The sequence below is a fragment of the Typopeltis vanoorti genome, chromosome 4 (assembly GCF_054136105.1).
Source record: "Typopeltis vanoorti isolate ZY-2024b chromosome 4, IOZ_Tvanoo_1.0, whole genome shotgun sequence".
NCBI classification, from domain to species: Eukaryota; Metazoa; Arthropoda; class Arachnida; order Uropygi; family Thelyphonidae; genus Typopeltis; species Typopeltis vanoorti.
In genome coordinates, this window is record NC_143552.1 from 66,625,524 (window position 1) to 66,649,065 (window position 23,542).

The following is a 23,542-nucleotide window of genomic DNA, read 5'->3' on the forward strand; positions in this document are numbered from 1 at the left end:
TACATATTAGGAATTTGATGATGATGAGTCAGAACTGGTGTATGAATCGGGAGAGCTAAAACAATAGCCATGGGAAAGAAGAGCAGCACTCATGAGGCTGATCCTTTTTAATGCCAATGTAATGCCAAAAGACACGAGGGCAAGAGTGAATGTGGAGAAAAGCATTCCATAGAAGATTTGGACATGGTTATGGTCTGGTTGTATAAAATAATCTGCCATGATATTGACTGAGTCATTAATGAGTCTCTCTCTGCAGCCTGTGGTTTAAATCCAATTGCAGAATGGATGCTGGTGAATGTCTAGGTAAACTGCAGACTTAAATATTATTATTGCACAAGCACCTCCATGGAGTCCTAAGACTCATCATGGGAAACCCAAATTATCAACAAATATCTATTGTACCTCTCTTTGAAACCATGAAGAAACAAAGCACTCACAACTTACTTAAAACCTATTCCATTCATTCACCACACTCCAAGAGAAACACCTAATCCTCACATCCTTGCTAACCATGCTCTTATCCAATTTCCAGGGTTGACCTCTTGTCTGCCCTGAATGTAAAAATAATGAGCACACACTTTTTTAAAAACCTGAATGAGGAACCTGATAGGTAGATAATATAAGAATGGATTAAAAAGAAAAACTAAAAACTGTATATAATATAGATAGCAATCAAAAAAATCTCTTGCTGTAAGAATTATTTTTGAATATGATAGAATGAACAAAGTAGATAGAAATCGTAAAAAAATTATGGTGTGCGAGTCATTTCAAGCTGTTCAGTCATCTTCAAAGTTGTTGTCATAATTCTTAGTCAGCTTAGTATCAAGAACATAAAGCTCACAATCACTATATGAAAGTAGAATACATTCTCCAATACGCCTGTTCACCTGCTTTGTAGAGGGTGCAAGATTGGTTGCTCTATAACGAAGCTTTCCAAGCTTCCACATCCCATTGTGAGTGTGCTCTTTGCACCACTGAAGATAACACTGCATATTAGTTTGGGTAATGTGAGGCATGGATATTTTAGTCCTACCATGGAAACGCATGTTGTGATCCTTGGTTCTGAATGTTTTTGTGCAGGTTTGTGTTCCAGTCGATGCCCGAAACTCCGCGTTCAACATGTCAGCTGATGAATGGCAATTTTTAGACATTATACTCGTAGCACCCTACGGTCATGTTCGGTGAGTGTGGTGGGTCACCCACTACAGGTAACACTTGCAGATGACTCCCTGCACTTCCATTTCAGTATGATATCACTGACTGTTGATCTGGGATAGCCCAACTGGTCAACAATTTGCTGTATAGATAGGCCTACAAGATGCATCCTATCACGATACTTCTTTCAAACTCTGTTAGCAAACGAGCCATAGACTCAGCCCCACTCAAACTTTCTATCTGGCTAAGATATGTAGATGATGTGTTCTCTATTTGGCCTCATGGCCCAGACACGTTAGACTCCTTCCTCAGTCATCTCAATAGTCTACATCCAAGAATCCAGTTCACTATGGAAAAGGAAAAGAACAATTGTTTACCCTTCCTAGACACCTTAGTCACACGCCTGCCTAATGATACACTTACCTTCACCGTATACAGAAAACCCACACACACAGGCAGATACATTCACAAACTCTCCCACCACCACCCCTCTCAACAATATGGCATTATTAAAACTCTTACCAAGAGAGCCCACAATCTTTGTTCCAGTGGAACCGCCCTCACTAATGAGCTTAACCACATACACAGCACTTTCCTCTCCAATGGCTACAGCGATCACAGCATCAAAAAAAAAATAATAATCAACTCCTCCCCCATTCCCCTTCCTTCTCGTCAACAAGATTTTAAAAATGCCATCACCATACCCTACATCCGTGGCACATCTGAAAAAATAGCCAAGATACTAAAACAGTACAATCTACACACAGCATATAAGCCCCAACGCAAACTGGCTACCCTTATCCGTTCTACGAAAGATCAGCTCCCTCCTCTCTCTCTCTGCCTGGAGTTTACAAAGTACCCTGTTCCTGTAAGCTGGCGTACTTTGGACAGACAGGCAGATCAGCATCCATCCGTCTAGAGGAACACAAGTCTTACATCTTCAAACACAACTATGGCCAGTCAGGCTTGGCTGACCATGTTTTGGACACCACCCACAGAGTATCATGGAAGAAAACCACCATGCTCCACCACAGCAAATTCAAGAAAGAGAGACTTTTCTTAGAAGCAGCAGCAGCTCTCAAAAACCAACCAAATCTCAATAAATATGGTTGCATCAAGCTTCCGAAGATTTGGGAAACACTCATCACCAGAGTTCCCATCTTACATTCCAGGCCACCTACTACTGCCCTTAGAGGGCGCTCTACCTAGATAGGACTTTAGTGTCACCCACATGGTTGGGCTTAGTATTGTTTGTAATTTGTGCATATGTTACATTAATTGTTTGTGTAATCCCCGTAGATGTCCTAGTGACTAGGACGAAATATAGGAAGTATTAAATTCTATTTTAATTCTTTTTGAGTGTTGTAAAAAATCCATTAAGCCTCCAACATGAAGCCACTGTGCTCCCCTGGACACAGTTGCACTGACTTGGGAACATCATAATACCTCCAGATTATACCAGCTACAAACATGTGATTTGACATGGTATGATGAACTGTACCCATGGGGGTGAGTTCTTTCCCACCTGTCTCTAATTAATGCATACCTGACCGATAGCTACACATGCTGGGTTCCCTGCATTTCAGTTAATCAGAGGCAGATGACTGCTGCCATTAGATAATGTGCTAAGGTGAGAAAAGAACTGTTTCCAGAAAAGCATATTTTGATATAATTTGATGCTGGACTATACGAAAATAGTCGGACTACTTAAATTTCGGTTTGGACTGAGAAAGTGTGCGGTTTAACTACATTCTCAATGCCAAAGGAACAGAAGAAATTGCACCACCCCATCTCCAAAATAGTTCTAAGGCAGATCTCATTTTTCACTGTCTTAAAAAAGTATGGTTTACACCTTAAATTTTCTTCCTATGTTCTAATTTATACCACTATACAACAACAGTCATGAAGTTAACTATGTGGAGTGCTACTTAATATGACAAAGAATGCTATATTACTTTTGCTACCCTCAGTATATGACTGGCTAACTCCCTTCAAATGACAAGCCCTTAAAATGTTCCTTGCATTCTAGAAAAGATTTATAGAACTAAGATCTCAATGAATGACAAATGCTATGTAATGCGTTACAGAAGGACCTGACACTGAAGTGGATCAAGCATAAACTTATGGAGCATGCAGTGTAACAGAGGGTAAAGGTAATAAATATAGATAATGGAAAAATGCAGCAAACTAAAATATTTTAAGTGTATGCAAAGTCCAACTAAAATGATGCTATCCACAGAGGGCAAAACAAAGTGATGTGTTCTTATAATCATTAATACATTTGATACACAGTGTAGGAATGCTAGAGAGACAAAGTAGGTATGCAATTTTTATGCAAAATAAATAAAATAACTGCAAGTTACCATAGATCAAGTATTTTCATTTTGGTAAAAATTAAATTCAGGAAGGAGTTTCATACAGATTAATACAGTGCCTTGATGTGATTATAGATGTAAATATTAAAATCAATTTTAATAAATTACTGATAAAATCTAAATAATCTAAAAATAAAACTAAAGAGAACAACAAAAAATATTACACACCTTAAAGCCTTGTAGATCTGTATATATTGTGTTAAGGTCAAGGTTATGGACTATCATGAGATAACCACCAGTTGTGCAAATAATCATTTTTGTATTGTCAGGAGTTAATCTCATTCTCATAAGGCCAGTAGTATGGAACAGTCGCTGAAACTGAGTATCTCCTTCTGAATACCTAGGATATAAATATATCTAAAATTTCCATTCACAAAATGTTTTATATTTAGGACTATATGATATGTTTGACACATTCAAAATATTTAATGGGTCAGTTTTCCTGTGATGACTTCTAAAATGATATTAGTTCTGAAAACATGCAATTCTCAAACTTTTTCTGCAATTTTCATATGTTAATCAGATACCAGACAAAAGTATTAAATGGATTTTGTTTCCCCCCTTCAAAAAAAAATTAATCCACTCAAAAATAAGCAAGCATATTTGAGCCTCATTCTTCAATTAAACTTACACAGTTTTTAAATTTATCAATGCTTTCAATTATTGGTAATTTGGGAAAAGAAAAAAAAATCATAAATACTGGTTTGTTTACCAGCAATTTGTTTACATTTTTAAAAAACTATATTGAAAGAAAACTGAATATTTATAAAAAAAATAATTGAAAAAATATTTTAAAGAAAAATATATTAATATAAAACTTATCTCAAAACAAACAATTTTAAAGATCAGAACAGCATAAACGTATATAGCTCAAAGTATTTTTATTTAGTGTATTTTATTTAATTATTAAAATGAGCACATAGAAAACAAATCAAGGCTGTGATCTGCTAAATGCAACCAAATTCTTGAACAAATTAATTTAGCAGTGCAAAAAGCTCTCTCAGATTAAACATTTGTTGATCAACTGGTCATCCAGATATCACAAGCCATTTTTAAATACATTCCTTATATTATATTTATATTTAAAAAGCTGGCCTGGTTGGCTGAGTGGTTAGTGTACCCACTCTCCAGCAAGAGGCTGCAGGTTTGAATCCCACCTAGGGCATCAATGTTTGTGATTGTCTTTCACTTTTATACATTCATCCAGACAAATATGTATACACTCTAAGATGGGTAGGTGACTATGGGAGAAGTAGACCCAACCCTATCATAATGGGAGAGGCCTTCACCCAGTAGTAGGGTAGTAACAGGCTGTTTTCATTCATTTAAAAAATGTATATTTTTTAAATGAATGAAAGAGGGTATACAGGCTACTATGACAGCACTACATGATTAACTTTACATTATTATTCATCACCTATCAACAATTTTCTTCCAAATTAGTCTGTTACTTGTCACAGCTAACATTTCATTCTTCTAAGGCACTTTAGAATGATTCACTCAGCCTAAACTTTGGTCTTCCACTGGGTCTTTTTCCTGCCATCTTGGCTTCAAACATGTTTTGCTAACCTTTCTTCTCCTATTCTGTGTAAGTAACCATACTGCCTTAGATTAGCCTGTTCACACATTCTTGAATGCAAACAACACCAAGTTCCTTCCTAATGGCTTCATTTTTAATACAATTCTACCATTGATGCCATCTGTTCAAATCCCTAATTTTTCAGAACTCTGTGATCACTAATTTTTGATCAAGTACCTTATTTCTAACTCAACTCTCAGATCCATAACTTAAAACTGGTTTGAACACTCTTGTATACTGCTAGTTTAGTGTTTTGGCTAATTTGTTTCTTATTCCATATAAATTTATTCAACTAGCTTCAACTAACTTACCAGTTTTGCTTACTAATTTTGTTGTCTATTTCTAAATTTAATTTGCCACCTTCACTAAAAGCTGTGCTTAAATAGCTGAAATATTTCACTTGTTCTATAGGTTCTTTTTTTATTGCTGAATTTCAAGCCAAATTTGTTACAGCTGCTATTCAATTTAGTTAGAGAATCCTGAAGAGTTGTACTGGATGTATTGATAAGTACAGCATCATCTGCATAAGGTAGAGAGCTAAGTTTGATATCTCCAATTCTAATATCATGTTGTACCACTAGAAATATGCATGATGGTACATGACGAGATATATTTTTTTCTTTGTGAATATTTTTTTCTTCTTGAAAATATGTCACCTGCTTTCCAATGATCTGTGTTAGGGCTTTAGTACTTTTTTTTTCTGTTGTCGTTGTTGCTTTTGGGTTTCTTCATAGGCTACCTCCATTTTTTTCTTTTTCACTGAATGAAGTTTTTCCTTCATTTATTATGCAGCTGATGTCAAAAGAACAACTGAATCTGAGGATAATTTTATGAATTAGTTTTATTAAAAATTCCATAGTGCTTATCAATTTCTTGCAATCAAAGATATCACAGAACATTAGAATAAGATGTTTGTCATTCCTTTATGTGAGCTATCAGTGCATCTTTAAGTTCACTACTTAAAAATGTGATCCAATTTGTTAGTGTTCGCTGGGCATAAATTTTCACATTATATTAGTGACGTACACTATGTTATTGCAACACAATGCTGCTACAGCAATTATTATCAGTTACAATGCTAATACTGTATAAGAGAATAATTAAAGTTTACCAACTATTAACCATATCTGATTTCAAATCTATGATTTAAGTGCTGGGAAGCACTCCAAAATAGCCAACAAACTATTCCAATGAGTTTTGGAATTCAATATTTATAAAAATACTTGACTGTATTCTTCCTTGGAGTGCATCATTGCTTTTTTCTGCTGGTTATCTATGAATATTTTGACTATACCATTTGTATCTTTATCAGAGAACTCCATGAGCAGTATAAGGCATAGGCAAGAATGATGACTAGTATGGTAAGGAAGGCCAAATCTAACTGTGAGAGAAAGATAGCTGATGAGGTCAAAAGAAATCCTCAAGAGTTCTTTCAATATCAAGTAAAAGGAGGAATGACTATGGAAGGATGACTTTTAAGTGCTAATGGTGGTAGGGAGGTAACAGAATCAAACCAAACAGTTGAATTTCTGAGTGAGCATTTTGCAGAGATGTACCATCTATATGGTGATAGTGCAATGCCCTATGTGACACTGACTGATAAGAGAACAGAGGTTTAAAAAATGGCAGTACTTAAAATATTGCAAAACCTCAATACAAACACAGCCATGGGATTAGATGGCATATTGGTTCATGTATTACGAGAATGTGCAAGAGAGTTATCAGCTCCTTACTCTAAGCTGTCTGATTTAAGTCTCTGTACTGGGAAGGTGCCAATGAAGTGGAAAAAGGGCAAAATAGCCCCATTGCATAAAAGACTTCGAGACAGAAGTGGCAAATTATAGGCCAATCAGCATCTCAGGAATGAAGGTTAAGGTGTCAGAGAAATTGGTGCAAGACAAAATTAGTGATTTGCTTACTTTTTAAAATAAAATGACAATGGAGTTGGATAAGGGGAAATGCATAATGAATGATATTGCTAGACTTTGCAAATGCATTTGACAAGATTCCACATAGAATTCTACTGCATAAATTGAAGCAAATGGTATTGGATATGAATCTGGTGATTTGAATTAAGAATGGTTGATGGACAGATATTACAGAGGAGTTGAGTCAAGGAGAAGGCAAGTGACCAGCAGTTGTTCAATTTGCATATCAATGATACAGGAAATGAGCTGACAGGAAATACTGAGTTGTTTGCTGATGATGCTAAACTACGAAGAGCAATGGTAAATGAAAGTGATGCAGAGATCCTGCAGGAAGACAGACTAGCAGAATAGGCAATGGTAAATGCTGCCAGCTTAATGTGGCCAAGTGTAAAGTGATGCACGTTGAGAAGAGATCACAAGCTGTGTGTATTATATTGATGGAACTGAATTGCAGGAAACTGAAGGCCAAGGACTTGGGTGTGATTGTGGACAGGGAGCTAAAGTTTAGAGGGCATGTTGCAACGGTAACCAAAACAGCACATCAGATTAAATGGTTGTTGTAGAGAGGTTATTGTTCAACTATATAAGGCTTTAATAAGACCACATCTGGACTTTTAGATGAAGCTGTGAGAGGATCCAGAGAACAGTGACAAAGGTTGTGCCAGGTCTATGGAATGTTCTCTATGAAAATAGATTCATAGTCTTCAATGCTTCAAAAATTAAATGACAGGCACAAGAAAGTAGAAAAGATAGAATCATTTAAGTTAGAGTAGTTTTATAAGGGGGGTGCTTAAGGGTCAAAGCTGTATAACTGAGAGGAGACCTCCACATAGCCTTTAAAGGAATGCGGAGAACCGACCAGGGCTTCTGACCTAATGTCCAATCCTCACCTTCTCGTGGTGCACCCTGTTGGGTATCTACTTTGATACTGAACGAACGAGGATGGGCTGGCAATTTGGGATTTAGCCGACCACATTGTATTCTTATTGGTTAAACCAAAATAAAAAATGATGGTACAACATGACAAAATTTCATGCCGGCTGGGGCGTCGCCCGGTTAAACAAGGCCCCCGTTGTTTTCGCCAGGGAACCAGGGCGAACAGCGAAAAGTCAGCTACTGGAACAAATCTGAAAACAAACCCCAACTCAACATCACCAGAGTTAAAGATCGGTACTATCAACGTAAGAAGCCTGAATGGCAAAGAAATGGAGCTAGCTGAGGAATTAGATAAGTACCAGATCGACATAATAGGGGTGACTGAAACAAAAAAGACCAAAACTGGTGAGATCTTTCTGAGCAATAAATACAAAATGTTATATTCAGGCAATAAAAATCAAGGAAAAGAAGGAGTAGCCATAGTATTCAACACAAAATACGAGGCTCATCTTCTTGAATGGCAGTCAGTCTCAAGTAGAGTAATGTGGGCAAATATGAGAATGGGGAACTGGACAATGAGACTTATTTGTGCCTATGGTCCCACAGAAGGTTCTACTAAGAAGTGGAGGAATTTTTTGAGGCTTTAGAAAAAGCAACTGACACAATGAAAAAGGAAAAGTTGGTCCTTGTTGGGGATCTAAATAGCAGAGTAGGAAATGATTGTGAGACATACAAAAATATTTTGGGAAAATTTGGAGAAAAGAGCAAAGCAATAATGGCAAATACCTGTTGGATTTCTGCTCAGGACATGGACTGGTTATTACTAACACCATGTTCCAACATAAAAATGTGCACAAATTCACATGGAGAGAAGAGGCTAGGAATAAGAAAAGTCTCATTGACTATGTTATTGTTGATAGTGATGTTTTCTCCCTGGTGCAGGACACCAGAGTGTAAAGAGGATTTGAAATTGGAAGTGATCACTATTTAGTCTTGAGCAGGATAAAATTGAATTTCATATTGAAAAGAATAACATGTAAGAAAGTTTTAAAGCGAATAAAAGTTGAGCAGCTCTCAGATGTAAACTGTAGACTAAAATACAGAAATATTATTGAAAAGAAAATGAAAGAGTTTGAGAACAGGAATCAAACCTTGGAGATTCAGTGGTAAACTCTGAAGGAAACATTGATTGATTCTGCCAGAGAGGCATGTGGTGAGGTTGTATGCAAAGATAAAAAAATCAGAACTCCCTGGTGGACACAGGAAGTTAAAGAGGCAGTGAAGGAAAAGAAGAAAGCATATCAAAAGTTCCTGGCAAATAAGTCAGCTTTTACTCTTACAGAATACAGAGACAAATGTAAGAAAGCTAAGCAGTGTGTAAAACTAGCTAAACAAAAGTCATGGGAGGACTTTGGCAAGAATATAGAAAATAAATATCAAGAAGGTGGCAAAATATTCTGGAGGTTGTTGAAGAAGCTTAGGAATGGAGGAAAGAGTGCTGTAAAAGGAATTAGAGATGATAAAGGTGAAATGAAAACAGGAGAAAAAGATATCCTTGAAGTATGGAGTAATTACTTTGAAAAACTGCTAAATGAAACAAGCAGTGATGACAGCACAGTGATAAAAAACACTGACCAGGCATGCGGTCAGGAATACATATCCATACTTGAAGTAGAAAAAGCCATCAAAGGCTTGAAATGTGGAAAGGCAGCAGGAGTAGATGATATTCGACCAGAAATGCTGAAGTATGGTGGTATAAGAGTCTTACAGTGGCTGCACTGCATAGTTCAGAAAGCCTGGACAGAGGGACGAATTCCCGATGATTGGAGTAGAGCTCTCATAGTACCCATATATAAAAAGGGAAATAAAACTGAATGTGAGAATTACAGAGGTATTTCCCTACTGAGTGTTCCTGGCAAGATCTATGCAAGTATACTTGAGAAACAGTTGAGAAGAATTGTGGAAGAAAAGCTTGGTGAAGAACAAGCTGGATTCAGGCCAAATAGAGGCTGTCAGGATCAGATCTTCACTTTACGACAAATAGTCGAGAAAGCATGGGAATGTAACAAAGATCTGTATTTAAGTTTTGTCGATTTGGAAAAGGCATATGACAAAGTGCCAAGAGAGAAGCTATTCAATACGCTGCAGTTATATGGTGTCAATGGGGCATTATATCAAGCAATACTTAGTCTTTATTTGAGTTGTGAGTCAGCAGTTAGAATTGAAGGAAGTACAGGAAGATGGTTTAATGTGAAATCTGGTGTGAGACAAGGATGTACATTATCCCCTCTGTTATTCATTATCTATATGGATCACATTATGAAGGAATGTGGTATTAAACCTGATATCAAAATTGGAGATGTTAATGTCAGCTCTTTGCTTTATGCGGATGATGTTATACTTCTAAATAAATCCAATACAAGTCTGCAAGATTCTCTGACTAAATTGAATAGCTGTTGTAATAGATATGGTATGAAGGTCAGCAATAAAAAGACAAAGACAATGAAAATAGGCAGAATCATTGAAAATGTCAACTGTGTTGTGAATGGAGAACCTGTGGAACAAGTAAAACATTTCAGCTACTTAGGCACAATTTTTAGTGAAGATGGTAAACTAAATATAGAAATAGACAACAGAATCAGCAAAGCTGGTATCGTGGGAAGTCAATTGAATAAATTCATATGGAATAAGAAAGAAATTAGTCGGAACACTAAATTAGCTGTATACAAGACTGTGTTCAAACCAATTTTAACTTTTGGATCTGAGAGCTGGGTCAGAAGTAAAACACTTGACCAAAGACTAGAGACCGCAGATATGAGAGTCCTGAGAAAGATTAGAGGCGTGAACAGATGGCATCAATGGCAATATCATATTAAAAATGAGGATATTAGGAAAGAACTTGACATTGTCAGCATCCAGGAATGCGTTAGCAGAGCTAATCTCAGATGGTATGGTCACTTAAATAGAATGGGAGAGGAAAGATTAGCAAAACAAGTGTTCTCTGCCAGGTTTGCAGGAAAACGACCCAGAGGAAGACCAAGATATAGGTGGATTGATACGGTACAAAGTGCCTTAGACGATAGAAATATAAGATCTGATAATGTTGGAGTCTTGACAAGTAACAGACTGATTTGGAGAAAAATTGTAGATAGGAAGTTAGTAATGATGTAATTTTTTCATGTAGTACTGTCATATCCTGTACACCCCTTGAGGGTACACGGCAGGAATTTGATGATGATGATGATGATAGTTTTATAAGACAAACTGAAGACTTTTTTCCCCCGAGTACATGGCAAGAAGGGAGAGAACAAGAAGGTTAGGCACAAGAGGAAGTTGTGTAACAGTTTGGTTAGTAAGGGTGTCAGGACTAGATTTTTTGCATCGAGGATGGTGAATGGATGGAATGGGTTGCCAGAGGTAGTTGTGAGTGCTTCATCAGTGAATGAGTTTAAGGAGAGGTATGACAGGTTAATAATGGATCTCAGTGATTAGTCTTCTGACACTATTGGAGATACCTGTATAGCAGAAATAATAATAATTTTAATTACAAAGATAATAATCCGAAAGGCTATTTTACCATCGAATTTGTTAATTAAGAGGGAGATGTTAAATCCTATTTTATTTTATAGCTGGGTACGAAACTCGAGCCGAAATCCATCGACATCCATAGAGTTTCAATGCCGAAAAAACTATCGGTGGAACGACCTTTGCATAGAGTTTCCCTGGTGTTGTACTACCCAAGTGATCCTTTACACTTGGTTCCGCCGATAGGTTTTCGGCATTGAAACTCTATGGATGTTGATGGATTTCGACCCGAGTTTCGTACCCGGCTATAAAATAAAACAGGATTTAACATCTCCCTCTTAATTAATAATAATTTTGTATAAGGGATGCAGATGCATAACACATGCATCTCTTCCTTCAATACATTTAAAATAATACCATGATAAAAGTTATTCATAGCTACAAAAAACATTTATTTCTTGACATCTCCTAACATATATATTCTAATTGTTACGTTTGACTTATCTTTAAGTGTGTGCTACACAGCCATGAGACTCCATGAAAGTCAGAGTGGTATGTTCAAAGATGAACTACATTTTAGAAAAGTAGCAAGCAGAGGTTGATGAAGAGATAACTGTGTTATTCCACAGAATAGTCACATATAATCACAAGTGAACATTTAACTGATAAAGACTGATTAAGTTACAGTTATTTTACTACACATATGGTATGTATTAGAATTAAATGTATGTGTGTGTGAAAGAGAGAGAGAGAGAGACATAATAAATATATTTAAAAAGAATTAATATATATTTCATCATCATCAAATTCCTGACACGTACCCTCAAGGGGGTACAGGATATGATAGTACTACATGGAAAAACTAATTTCCTATCTACAATTTTCCTGCAAATCAATCTGTTACTTGTAACGACTCCAACATTATCAGATCTTATATTTACGTCTTCTAAGGCACTTTTTACTGTATCAATCCAATTATATCTTGGTCTTCTGGGTCTTTTTCCTGATAATAAAGGTTAGCAAAACAGGCATACCCTCTTTTGCTAACCTTTCCTATCCCTTTCTGATTAAGTGACCATACCACCTGAGATTAGCTCTGCTAGCACATTCCTGGACGCTAAAAATGCCGAGTTCTTTCCTAACATACTCGTTTTTAATATGATATTGACATTGATGCCATCTGTTCACACCCCTAATCTTCTTCCTCGGGACTCACATATCTGCAGTCTCTAATCTTTGGTCATCTTTTCTGTAGCTTGAATACAGTTAATTTAGTGTTTTGACTAATTTTTCTCTATTCCATATAAATTTATTCAGTTGACTTCCTACCATATGCTTTGTTGATTCTGTGGTCTATTTCCATATTCAATTTACCATCTTCACTAAAAATCGTGCCTAATTAGCTGAAATGTTTTACTTGTTCTATAGGTTCTCCATTAACAATGCAGTTGGTATTTTCACTGTTTCTGCCTATTTTCATGGTCTTTGTCTTGTTATTGCTGACTTTCACACCATATCTATTACAACAGTTATTCAATTCATCATCAAATTCCTGACATGTACCATCAAGGGGTGTACAGGATATGATAGTACTACATGAAAACTTTATATCATTATTAACTTCCTATCTACAATTTTCCTCCAAATCAGTCTGCTACTTTTCAAGACTCCAACATTATCAGATCTTATATTTCTATCGTCTAAGGCACTTTTACCGTATCAATCCACCTATAACTTGGTCTTCCTCTGGGTCGTTTTCCTGCCAACCTGGCACAGAACACTAGTTTTGCTAATCTTTCCTCGCCAATTCTGTTTAAGTGACCATACCACCTGAGATTAGCTCTACTGACGCATTCCTGGATGCTGACAATGTAAAGTTCTTTCCTAATATCCTCGTTTTTAATATGATATTGCCATTGATGCCATCTGTTCATGCCTCTAATCTTTCTCAGGACTCTCATATCTGCAGTCTCTAGTCTTTGGTCAAGTGTTTTACTTCTGACCAGCTCGCAGATCCATAAGTTAAAACTGGTTTGAACACTGTCTTGTATACAGCTAATTTAGTGTTCCAACTAATTTCTCTCTTATTCCATATGAATTTATCAGTTGACTTCCCACTATACCAGCTTTGCTGATTCTGTTGTCTATTTCCATATTTAATTTACCATCATCACTAAAAATCGTGCCTAAGTAGCTGAAATGTTTTATTTGTTCCACAGGTTCCCCATTCAAAACACAGTGGACATTTTCAACGATTCTACCCATTTTCATTGTCTTTGTATTGCTGAACCTTCATACCATATCTATTACAACAGCTATTCAATTTAGTCAGGGAATCCTGCAAACTTGTAGCAGATTAATTTAGAAATATAACATTGTCCTCATAAAGCAAAGAACTGACATTAACATCTCGAATTCTGATATCATGTTTAATACCACTTTCCTTCATAATGTGATCCATATAGATAATGAATAACACAGGGGATAATATACATCCTTGTCTCACCAGATTTAACATTAAACAATCTTCCTGTACTTCCTTTAATTCTAACTGCTGACTTGCAACTCAAATAAAGACTAAGTATTGCTTGATATAATGCCCCATTGACACCATATAACTGTAGTGTATTGAATAGCTTCTCTCTTGGCACCTTGTCGTATGCCTTTTCCAGATTGACAGAGCTTAAATACAGAAAACTTAAATAAAATCTTTGTTACATTCCCATGCTTTCTCAACTAATTGTTGAGAAGTGGAGATCTGATCCTGACAACCTTTGGCCTGAATCCAGCTTGTTCTTCACCAAGCTTTTCTTCCACAATTCTTCTCAACTGTTTCTCAAGTACACTGGCATAAATCTTGCCCAGGACACTAGGTAGGGAAATACCTCTGTAATTCTTACATTCCGTTTTATTTCCCTTTTTTTATATATGGGTAATATTAGAGCTCTACTCCAATCATCAGGAATTCGTCCCTGTCCAGGCCTTCTGAACCATGCAGTGCAGCCACTGTAAGACTTTTATACCACCATACTTCAGCATTTCTGGTCGAATATCATCTACTCCTGCTGCCTTTCCACATTTCAAGCCTTTGATGGCTTTTTCTACTTCAAGTATGGATATGTATTCCTGACTAAATGCCTGTTGAGTGTTTTTCACCACTGTGCTATCACTGCTTGTTTCATTTAGCAATTTTTCAAAGTAATAACTCCATACTTCAAGGATATCTTTTTCTCCCGTTTTCATGTCACCTTTATCATCTCTAACTCATTTTACAGCACTCTTTCCTCCATTTTAAGCTTCTTCAACAACCTCTAGCAACAACATCTTACCACCTTCTTGATATTTATTTTCTATGTTCTTGCCAAAGTCCTCCCATGACTTTTCTTTAGCTAGTTTTACAATGTTTAGCTTTCTTACATTTGTCTCTGTATTCTCTAAGAGCACAAGCTGACTTATTTGCCAGGAACTTTTGATATGCTTTCTTCTTTTCCTTCACTGCCTCTTTAACTTCCTGTGTCCACCATGGATTTCTGATTTTTCTATCCTTGCAGACCTCACCACATGCCTCTCTGGCTGAATCAATCAGGGTTTTCTTCAAGGTTTGCCACTGAATCTCCAAGGTTTAGTTCTTGTTCTCAAACTTTCATGTTTTTTTCAATAATCTTTGTGTATATTAGTCTACAGTTCACATCTGAGAGCTGCTCAACTTTTGTTCTCTTTAAAGCTTTCTTACATGTTATTCTTTTCAGTACGAAATTCAATTTTATCCTGCTCAAGACTAAATAGTGATCGCTTCCAATTTCAAATCCTCTGTACATTCTGGTGTCCTGCACCAGGGAGAAAACATCACTATCAACAATAACATAGTCAAAGAGACTTTTCTTATTCCTTGTCTGTTCTCTCCATGTGAATTTGTGCACATTTTTATGTTGAACATTGTGTTAGTAATAACCAGTCCATGTCCTGAGCAGAAATCCAACTAGTATTTGCCATTATTATTAGTTTTGCTCTTTTCTCCAAATTTTCCCAAAACATTTTTGTATGTCTGACAATCACTTTCTACTCTGCTATTTAGATCCCCAACAAGGACCAACTTTTCCTTTTTCATTGTGTCAGTAGAATCTCAAAAAATTCCTCCACTTCTTCCTTAGTAGAGCCTTCTGTGGGACTATAGGCACAAATAAAAGTCATTGTCCAGTTCCCCATTCTGATATTTGCCCACATCACTACTTGAGACTGCCTGCCATTCAAGAAGATTAGCCTCGTATTTAGTGTTGAATACTATGGCTACTCCTTCTTTTGCATTGATTTTAGTTTTTTTATAATTTCTATAGGCCAGTTATTCATTCTACGTAATAATTCATTGGTGTCATTATGGCTTTTTGTGGTAGGATCTCTACTGAGAACTTCATATACAGACCTGTCAGATAATAGATTTTTAATTTTTTCTTCATAATCTGAAGTATTTAATATAACTGTGTTATTATCTTTGTCGACTTTGAGTATGATGATATCTTTATTATTCCTTAATTTGAGAATTATAAAAAAACTAAAATCAATGCACCCACTAACTCCTAGATTGTATGGCCTTCCAAAAATTCATAAAGAAGGTATACCGTTACGTCCAATAGTTGATGGAATCTATTCTCCCACTTACCAACTGTCCAAGTATCTTGCGAAGATTTTACAACAACACATTCACGTCTCGGATACTTATATTAAAAACTCGAAACATTTTATAGATAAAATAAAAAACATCCCTATTTTTTAAGAGGATATACTAGCAAGTCTGGACATTACACCTCTGTTTATTAACATTCCAGTGGTTGAAGTCATCAACATCTTAGACAACTTGTTCCCAAGAAACATCACTACTTTGTTCAATCACTGTTTAACTTCTATTTTATTTGGCAAAAAACGATCTACAAACAACTCACTGGATTAGCTATGGGTAGCTCCCTCTCACCTCCTTGTGCTGACTTATTCATGGAAGATCTAGAGAAAAAAATCTTAACCCAGATCATTCCAAAACCAAAAATTTGGTTCAGATATGTAGATGACATCTTTATCACTTGGGATCATACGAAAGAAGAACTAATGAATTACCTCAACCAAATCAATAGTTTCCACAATACCATCAGATTCACATTAGAAATGGAAAAAGATAAAAAACTGCCATTCCTTGACATTTTAATAAAGAAACAAACCAATAATAGTATCAACCTATCTGTATACAGAAAACCTACAAATACTGGACGTTACCTCCATTTCAACTCAGCTCATCACATAGCTCAGAAACTTAGCATTATCCATAGTCTCAAGAAAAGAGCTATACAGTATACGACAGAAAAGGATGACCCACTAACAGAATTAACCACAATATCCAGAGAACTTTCTTTAAATGGTTACCCAAAAAGACTCTACAACAAGATTCTCTTTACTGATATACCACATCGACAACGTGATGACGTCCAATACATCAGTACAATTACGATTCCTTTTGTCAGCAACCTTTCCAAAAAAATTAGCTAACCTTTTAAAACCACATAAGATCACAGTGGCATTCAAACCAATCAACACTATTCGGAAATTTTTAAGATCACCAAAAGATCCTCACCCATTCTACAAGTACTCTGGAGTATATAATATACCTTGCTCATGTGGTATTAGTTACGTAGGTCAGACCTCTAGAAGCTTTGAAACGAGAAAGAAAGAACACATTAGGATATGTCAGAAATAACAGACAAGACATTTCAGGCCTTTCATGCCACTTTGCCTCTACTAACCATCACATTGAGTGGGATAAGAGCCTTATGCCATACATAGAAGATAACTACCATTGAAGAACCTTTAAAGAAGCAGCTACAGTCGCCCGTAAAACTGAAAACCTAAACAAGAATCAAGGTCTAATTTTACCAGAAATTTGGAAAACTTTTATCAGATCATTAAGCATCAAAGAAATGAACTTTCATAACAGTTACGTCATGAACCATAACGAATAAATCACGTTAACGAGACACACACATTGTCACGCACAATACCAATTTTTTGTATGAATTAGAACCATCAGTTATAACCTAGTCTGTAACCTTCATTTTAGCTTACTAGTTTGTATTCCCTGAGGATGCCAATAGAAAAAATTGGCGAAACATGTAGGAGGATAAAAATAAAGCTACTTGACAAAGATTATATAAAAAAAGTGTAATAGTCTTATGAATAATTGTCAAGAAAAAATTCAACATAAATAAAGACTAAGTATTGCTTGATATAATCCCCATTGACACCATACATGTGAATAGCTTTTGAATAGCTTTTCTCTTGGCACCTTGTCATAATATGTTTTCCAGATGTACAAAACTTAAATACAGATCTTTGTTATATTCCCATGTTTTCTCAACTATGTGTCGTAAAATGAAAATCTGATCCAGAGAGCCTGTATTTGGCCTGAATCCAGCTTGTTCTTCACCAAGCTTCTTTTCCACAATCCTTCTCAACTGTTTCTCAAGTATACTTGCATAAATCTTACCAGGAACACTCAGTAGGGAAATGCCTCTGTAATTCTCACATTCAGTTTTATTTCCCTTTTCATATATTGGTACTATGAGAGCTCTACTCCAATCATCTGGAATTCATCTCTCTGTTCAGGCCTTCTGTACTATACAGTGAAGCAACAGGTAAGACATTTATACCTCCATACTTGAGCATTTCTGGTCAAATATCATCTACTCCAGCTTCCTTTCCACATTTCAGGCTTTTGATACTCTTTCTGCTTCAAGTATGGATATGTATTCCTGTTTACATGCCTGTTGAAGTGTTTTTTTTTACCACAGTGCTGTCACTGATTGTTTCATTTAGCAATTTTTCAAAGTAATTACTCCATACTTCAAGGATATCTTTTTCTCCAGTTTTCATGTCCCCTTTATCATCTCTAATTCCTTTTACAGCACTCTTTCTTCCATTCGAGCTTTTTCAACAACCTACAGAATATCTTGCCACTTTCTTGATATTTATTTTCTATTTTCTTACCAGTGTTCCCATTACTTGTTTAGTTTGTTTTACACTGTGTTTAGCTTTCTTACATTTGTCTCTGTATTCTCTAAGAGCACAAGCTGACTTATTTGCCAGGATCTTCTGATATGTTTTCTTCTTTTCCTTCTTTAACTTCCTGTGTCCACCATTGAGTTCTGATTTTTCTATCCTTGCAGACAACCTCACCACATGCCTCACTGGCTGAATCAATCAATGTTTCCTTCAGGGCTTGCCACTGAATCTCCAAGGTTTGGTTCCTGTTCTCGAACTCTTTCATTTTTTCTTCAATCATGTTTGTGTATTTTAGTCTACAGTTCACATATCTAAAAGCTGCTCAACTTTAATTCGCTTTAAAACTTTCTTACATGTTCCTCTTTTCAATATAAAATTCAATTTTATCCTACTCAAAACTAAATGGTGATCACTTCCAGTTTCAAATCCTCTGTACATTCTAGTGGTCTGCAGCAGTGAGAAAACATCACTATCAACAATAACATAGTCAATGAGACCTTTCTTATTCCTTGCCTCTTCTCTTACTGTGAATTTGTGCATTTTTATGTTAGAACATGGTGTTAGTAATAACCAGTCCATGTCCTGAGCAGAAATCCAAAAGTTACTTGCCATTATTATTAGCTTTGGTCTTTTCTCCAAATTTTCCCAAAAATATTTTTGTATGTCTGACAATCATTTCCTACTCTGCTATTTAAATCCCCAACAAGGCCAACCTTTCCTTTTTCATCATGTCAGTGCTTTCTCTAAAGCCTCAAAAAATTCTTCCACTTCTACCTCAGTAGAACCTTGTGTGAGACCATAGGCACAAATAAGTCTCATTGTCCAGTTCCCCATTCTGATATTTGCCCACATCACTCTACTTGAGATTGCCTGCCATTCAAGAAGATTAGCGTCATATTTAGTGTTGAATGCTATGGCTACCCCTTCTTTTCCTTGATTGTCATTGCCTGAATATAATATTTTGTATTTATTGCTCAGAAAGATCTCACCAGTTTTTGTCTTTTTTGTTGAGTTACTCCTATTATGTCAATCTGGTACTTATCCAGTTCCTCAACTAGCTTAATTTCTTTGCCATTCAGGCTTCTTATGTTGATAGTACCAATCTTGAACTCTGGTGATGTTGAGTTGGGTTGTGATTTAGGATTTGTTCTAGTAGCTGAATTTTCACGGTTTACCCTGGTTTTCTGGTGAAAACAATTGGGACATTGTTTAACTGAGTGACGCCCCAGCCAGCATGAAATTCTGTCATGTTGTACCATCATTTTATATCGTGGTTTAAGCCAATAAGAATACAATTTGGTTGGATAAATCCCAAATTGCCAGCCCATCCCCATTCGTTCAGTATCCAGGTAGATACCTCACAGGGTGCACCACGAGAAGCTGAAGGTTCGACATAAGGTCAGAAGTCCTGTTCGATTCTCCGCATTCCTTTAAAGGCTATGTGGAGGTCTCCTCTCAGTTATACAGCTTTGACCGTTAAGCACCCTTATAATATATAATATTTAACTTGTATAATCTTGATAATTTCCCAGTGTTTTGCCATGGAAAGTCCACCACTAAAGTTGATATTAGGACAACACAGGACTTTGGCACTTCCTTTAAAGAGACGTTCATATTTATAGGAACATCTGTATACTAATTTAATATCATTCCAGAGGATCGATCCACATAACGAGGCTTATCTGTTTCTGTACACATCTCTGAACATGAGTCTTACAATGTCTCCAAGAAATGCAAAAACTAGTCCAGCAGAACAGGGAATTACTAACATCAGCTTCATTGCATTTCATGGAGATGATGTAACTGATGTTCAGAGATGTGTACAGAAACAGATAGGCCTGTCTGTCTGAGGTATACTAACTGGTAGTTCATGAGACTGAATACACCTTGGGTGGAAGTAGAGGTGGTATCATAGAGCTCGCTGAATTAATAAGCTTGAATGTAGCAGAGATATTAAACTTCTTTAGAGAAAAATGGTTGATAATTTTCTCCATTCTTTGGGGATTGTAACCATTGAGGAATAACTGTTTCTTTGATTGTAGACATTTCTTTTTGAGATAATTACAGGTGATATGAGCTCTCGAAAGAAAGCATGTATTAATACCATACTTCTGTGAAGGATAGTGAACAGAAATGTGATGAATATATCAAGCTGAGAAGGAAGGTTTACAAAAGACATATGCTAACAAGGAACGAACTAATTCCCTATTTATAAGGACATCTAGGAAACATATAATCCCATTTAATTCAAGTTCCATTGTAAATTTCATTCTGTGATGAAGGATACTTTTTGTAAAAAGACTTCTAGTTGTTCATGTGAATTATTCCAAAGAGTAAAAATATCATCCATATAGCAAAGCCATAGGGAAGGTTTTGGATTAAAAATGGAATTTTTTTTCTTCCAGTTGTTCCAAGTTAGCAAGTATATGAGAATCTGGAGAGCTCATCATGATACCTTCAATTTGCCAGTAGGAATTTTCATTCCAACTTAAAGATCCAGAATTTATAACAAACTTGAAAAGTTCTAAAATATTATTATACAGGCAACTCCACAAAGTCCACAGACTTACTGAGGGAGGCTTAAACATTATGCCAAGCACTATTCAATATTTGCACAATATATATATCATACTTTGATTTGAACTCATTCACAGTCATGAACTGACAACATACTCTGGCAACTTATTCCACTCATTCATCACTCTCTAAGCAAAAAAATCTGCTTCTCACACCCTTGCTAATTACACTTTTACTCAATTTCCAAGAATGGCTCCTAGTTTTCCCATCACCAGACCTGCTCTGAAAAATTTTTTCTGCATTAATTCTGTAGAACCTTTCAATAAACCATATATCTCAATCATATCACTCTCTTTCTGCCTATTAGCCAACGTCAATCTTTAATCTCTCTTCATAAGGTACATTCCACAGACCTGCCTCTGGATCATTTCCTCATCATCCCAAAGAAACTCAGGTGAGCAAGTTCTGTGCATAGTAGTCAAGATGAGTTTTGTTGGTCATGTGAATTATGATACCTCTTATGAAGAGGTGAGCTGTTTTAGCCACTTCTGCAATATGTCCTCTAGACTTCAACTGCCTATCTGGAGTACAGATATCATCAAAGCAACAAATGGGCATATTCCTATGATATAAAAAACATATGCATTAATAAACAGAGATCCAATGAAGAGTCACCTTAACAAACTTAATTCCTTATTGGATTTTTTTTTCACTTGATCCTGACGCAGTTTAAAAATGCAGAACTCATCATGCAAGGCCACCTAGAATTTATGGACTCCCAAAGTTGCATAAATCAGGATACCCTCTTTGTCCCATTACAAATTGCATAGGAAGATCTACATACAAAATTTTGAAATTTCTTTCAAATCTCTACCAGGTTGGTATATTCATCACTGAAGTATATTATTACATGCCTTCTTTCAAGAGCTCGTCAATACTACCTCGAAAAGCAATTTTTACAATCAAAGAAACATCTATTCCTCAACACTTACAACCCCCCACGCAATAAAGAAGATTATCAACTGTTTTTTTCTGACCTCTATTAGAAGAGATCACTCACATACAATCTCCATCCCATATAGTAAAAGCATCTCTGAACGTTTCTCTCCTATTGTTGAATATCTCTGCTACATTCAATCCTATTAATTCAATTAGTTCTATCATGCCATTCCCAGAAGACAAAAATTGCACTTTTACTGTTACCTGAAGTGTATTCAGTCGCATGTATCTGCCATTAGTCTACTTCAGACAATCTGTTTCTATATGCCTCTCCTGAATATCAATCTTACATAGCCTCCAAGAAACAAATTTGGTCTTGCAGAACATGAGATTACTAACACTAGCCACAGTATCCTCTGAATAATACTAAATTACACACGTTCTCGTAAATACGAAAGTCTCATAAAAGAAAGTACCAAAACCACTATTTTCTACATTTCCTTAATTTCAACTTTAATGATGGTCATCCCATGTGAAAACACTGGGAAATTATCAACTATACAAGTTAAATATTATATATTAACTTTTTAAGAATTATTTATTCTCTCTTGTTCTCTCACACATGCTTCATTTGATCCTAATGGTACTACTGTTTTTACCTGGCTGTCTCATCACTCCACACAAGGAAAAATTCCACTCTCCATGTACCTTCATGTTGTTTAACTTTTTAAAAATTTCAATTGTAATACGAGAGAGGGGAGGGGGACTGGAAAGTTCTGATAAATACCTACAACAAAACTGATATTAAAGCAACTGGATATAACCATAAGAAAGAAAGAACATATGAGGATATAAGAATATAGGAACATAAGTTACCTTCATAACTCTCAACTAGTATGTTCTTTCTTGTGGTTATATCAGTTGCTTTAATATAATTTTTATTCTAGGTGTTTATCAAAACTCCCCACTCCCCCATACACTGAAGATGGTTCATGAACTAATTAAATATTTAATTGTGATTACAAGTGTATGTAACTATTGGTATAACTAGTTGTGTATGCAACTATTCTAGTCAACAAAGGAATCATCACAACATGCATTAGAAACATTTTCCATTTATCAAAATACCAGTAGAAAACGTCAAATTACCACTGAATTTTTTAAAGGATTTCTCCATCATTTACAGATATTGTATAAATATCTCTTATAAAGAAATTTAAAAATGTTACTAACATATATTGAAATAATTAGAGCAGAATGATAGAATTATAAAGTACCAGAATGACACTTACATTAGGAAAAACTTATTTAATATCTGTAGAATTTTCGGCTAGGCTTCCTAGCCATTGTCAGTACAGCTGAAAAGAGAAACAATAAGAACAACACTTAAATTGCAAATGCATGACAATATAGGCTACCAACTGCATGAGGATAACAATTATTAGAATTCAAAAAATAAATTTATATAATTATAATTTTATGAAACACAAGAGAAATAAGGAGTGTTATTTAGGATGACTTACCATAATTGGGAAAGTTCAAGGTAATCGTTATTGTTGGGATTCAGACTATGTGGACTTCACGTTTTTTACATAATCTTTCAAGAA

The 23,542-nt window shown here is 35.8% G+C and overlaps 1 protein-coding gene across 2 annotated transcripts in view; it reads right to left on the reverse strand.

Annotated features, from left to right (window-relative positions):
- Nucleotides 1-23,542, reverse strand: part of LOC150107373 (DDB1- and CUL4-associated factor 10 homolog) — a 186,511-nt gene that overhangs the window by 26,662 nt on the left and 136,307 nt on the right. For both annotated transcript variants that reach the window (XM_090391238.1, XM_090391239.1), the window contains one exon: nucleotides 3,699-3,870. In XM_090391238.1, the coding sequence (XP_090247364.1) occupies nucleotides 3,699-3,870 (172 nt within the window). The remainder of the gene's footprint in view (nucleotides 1-3,698; nucleotides 3,871-23,542) is intronic.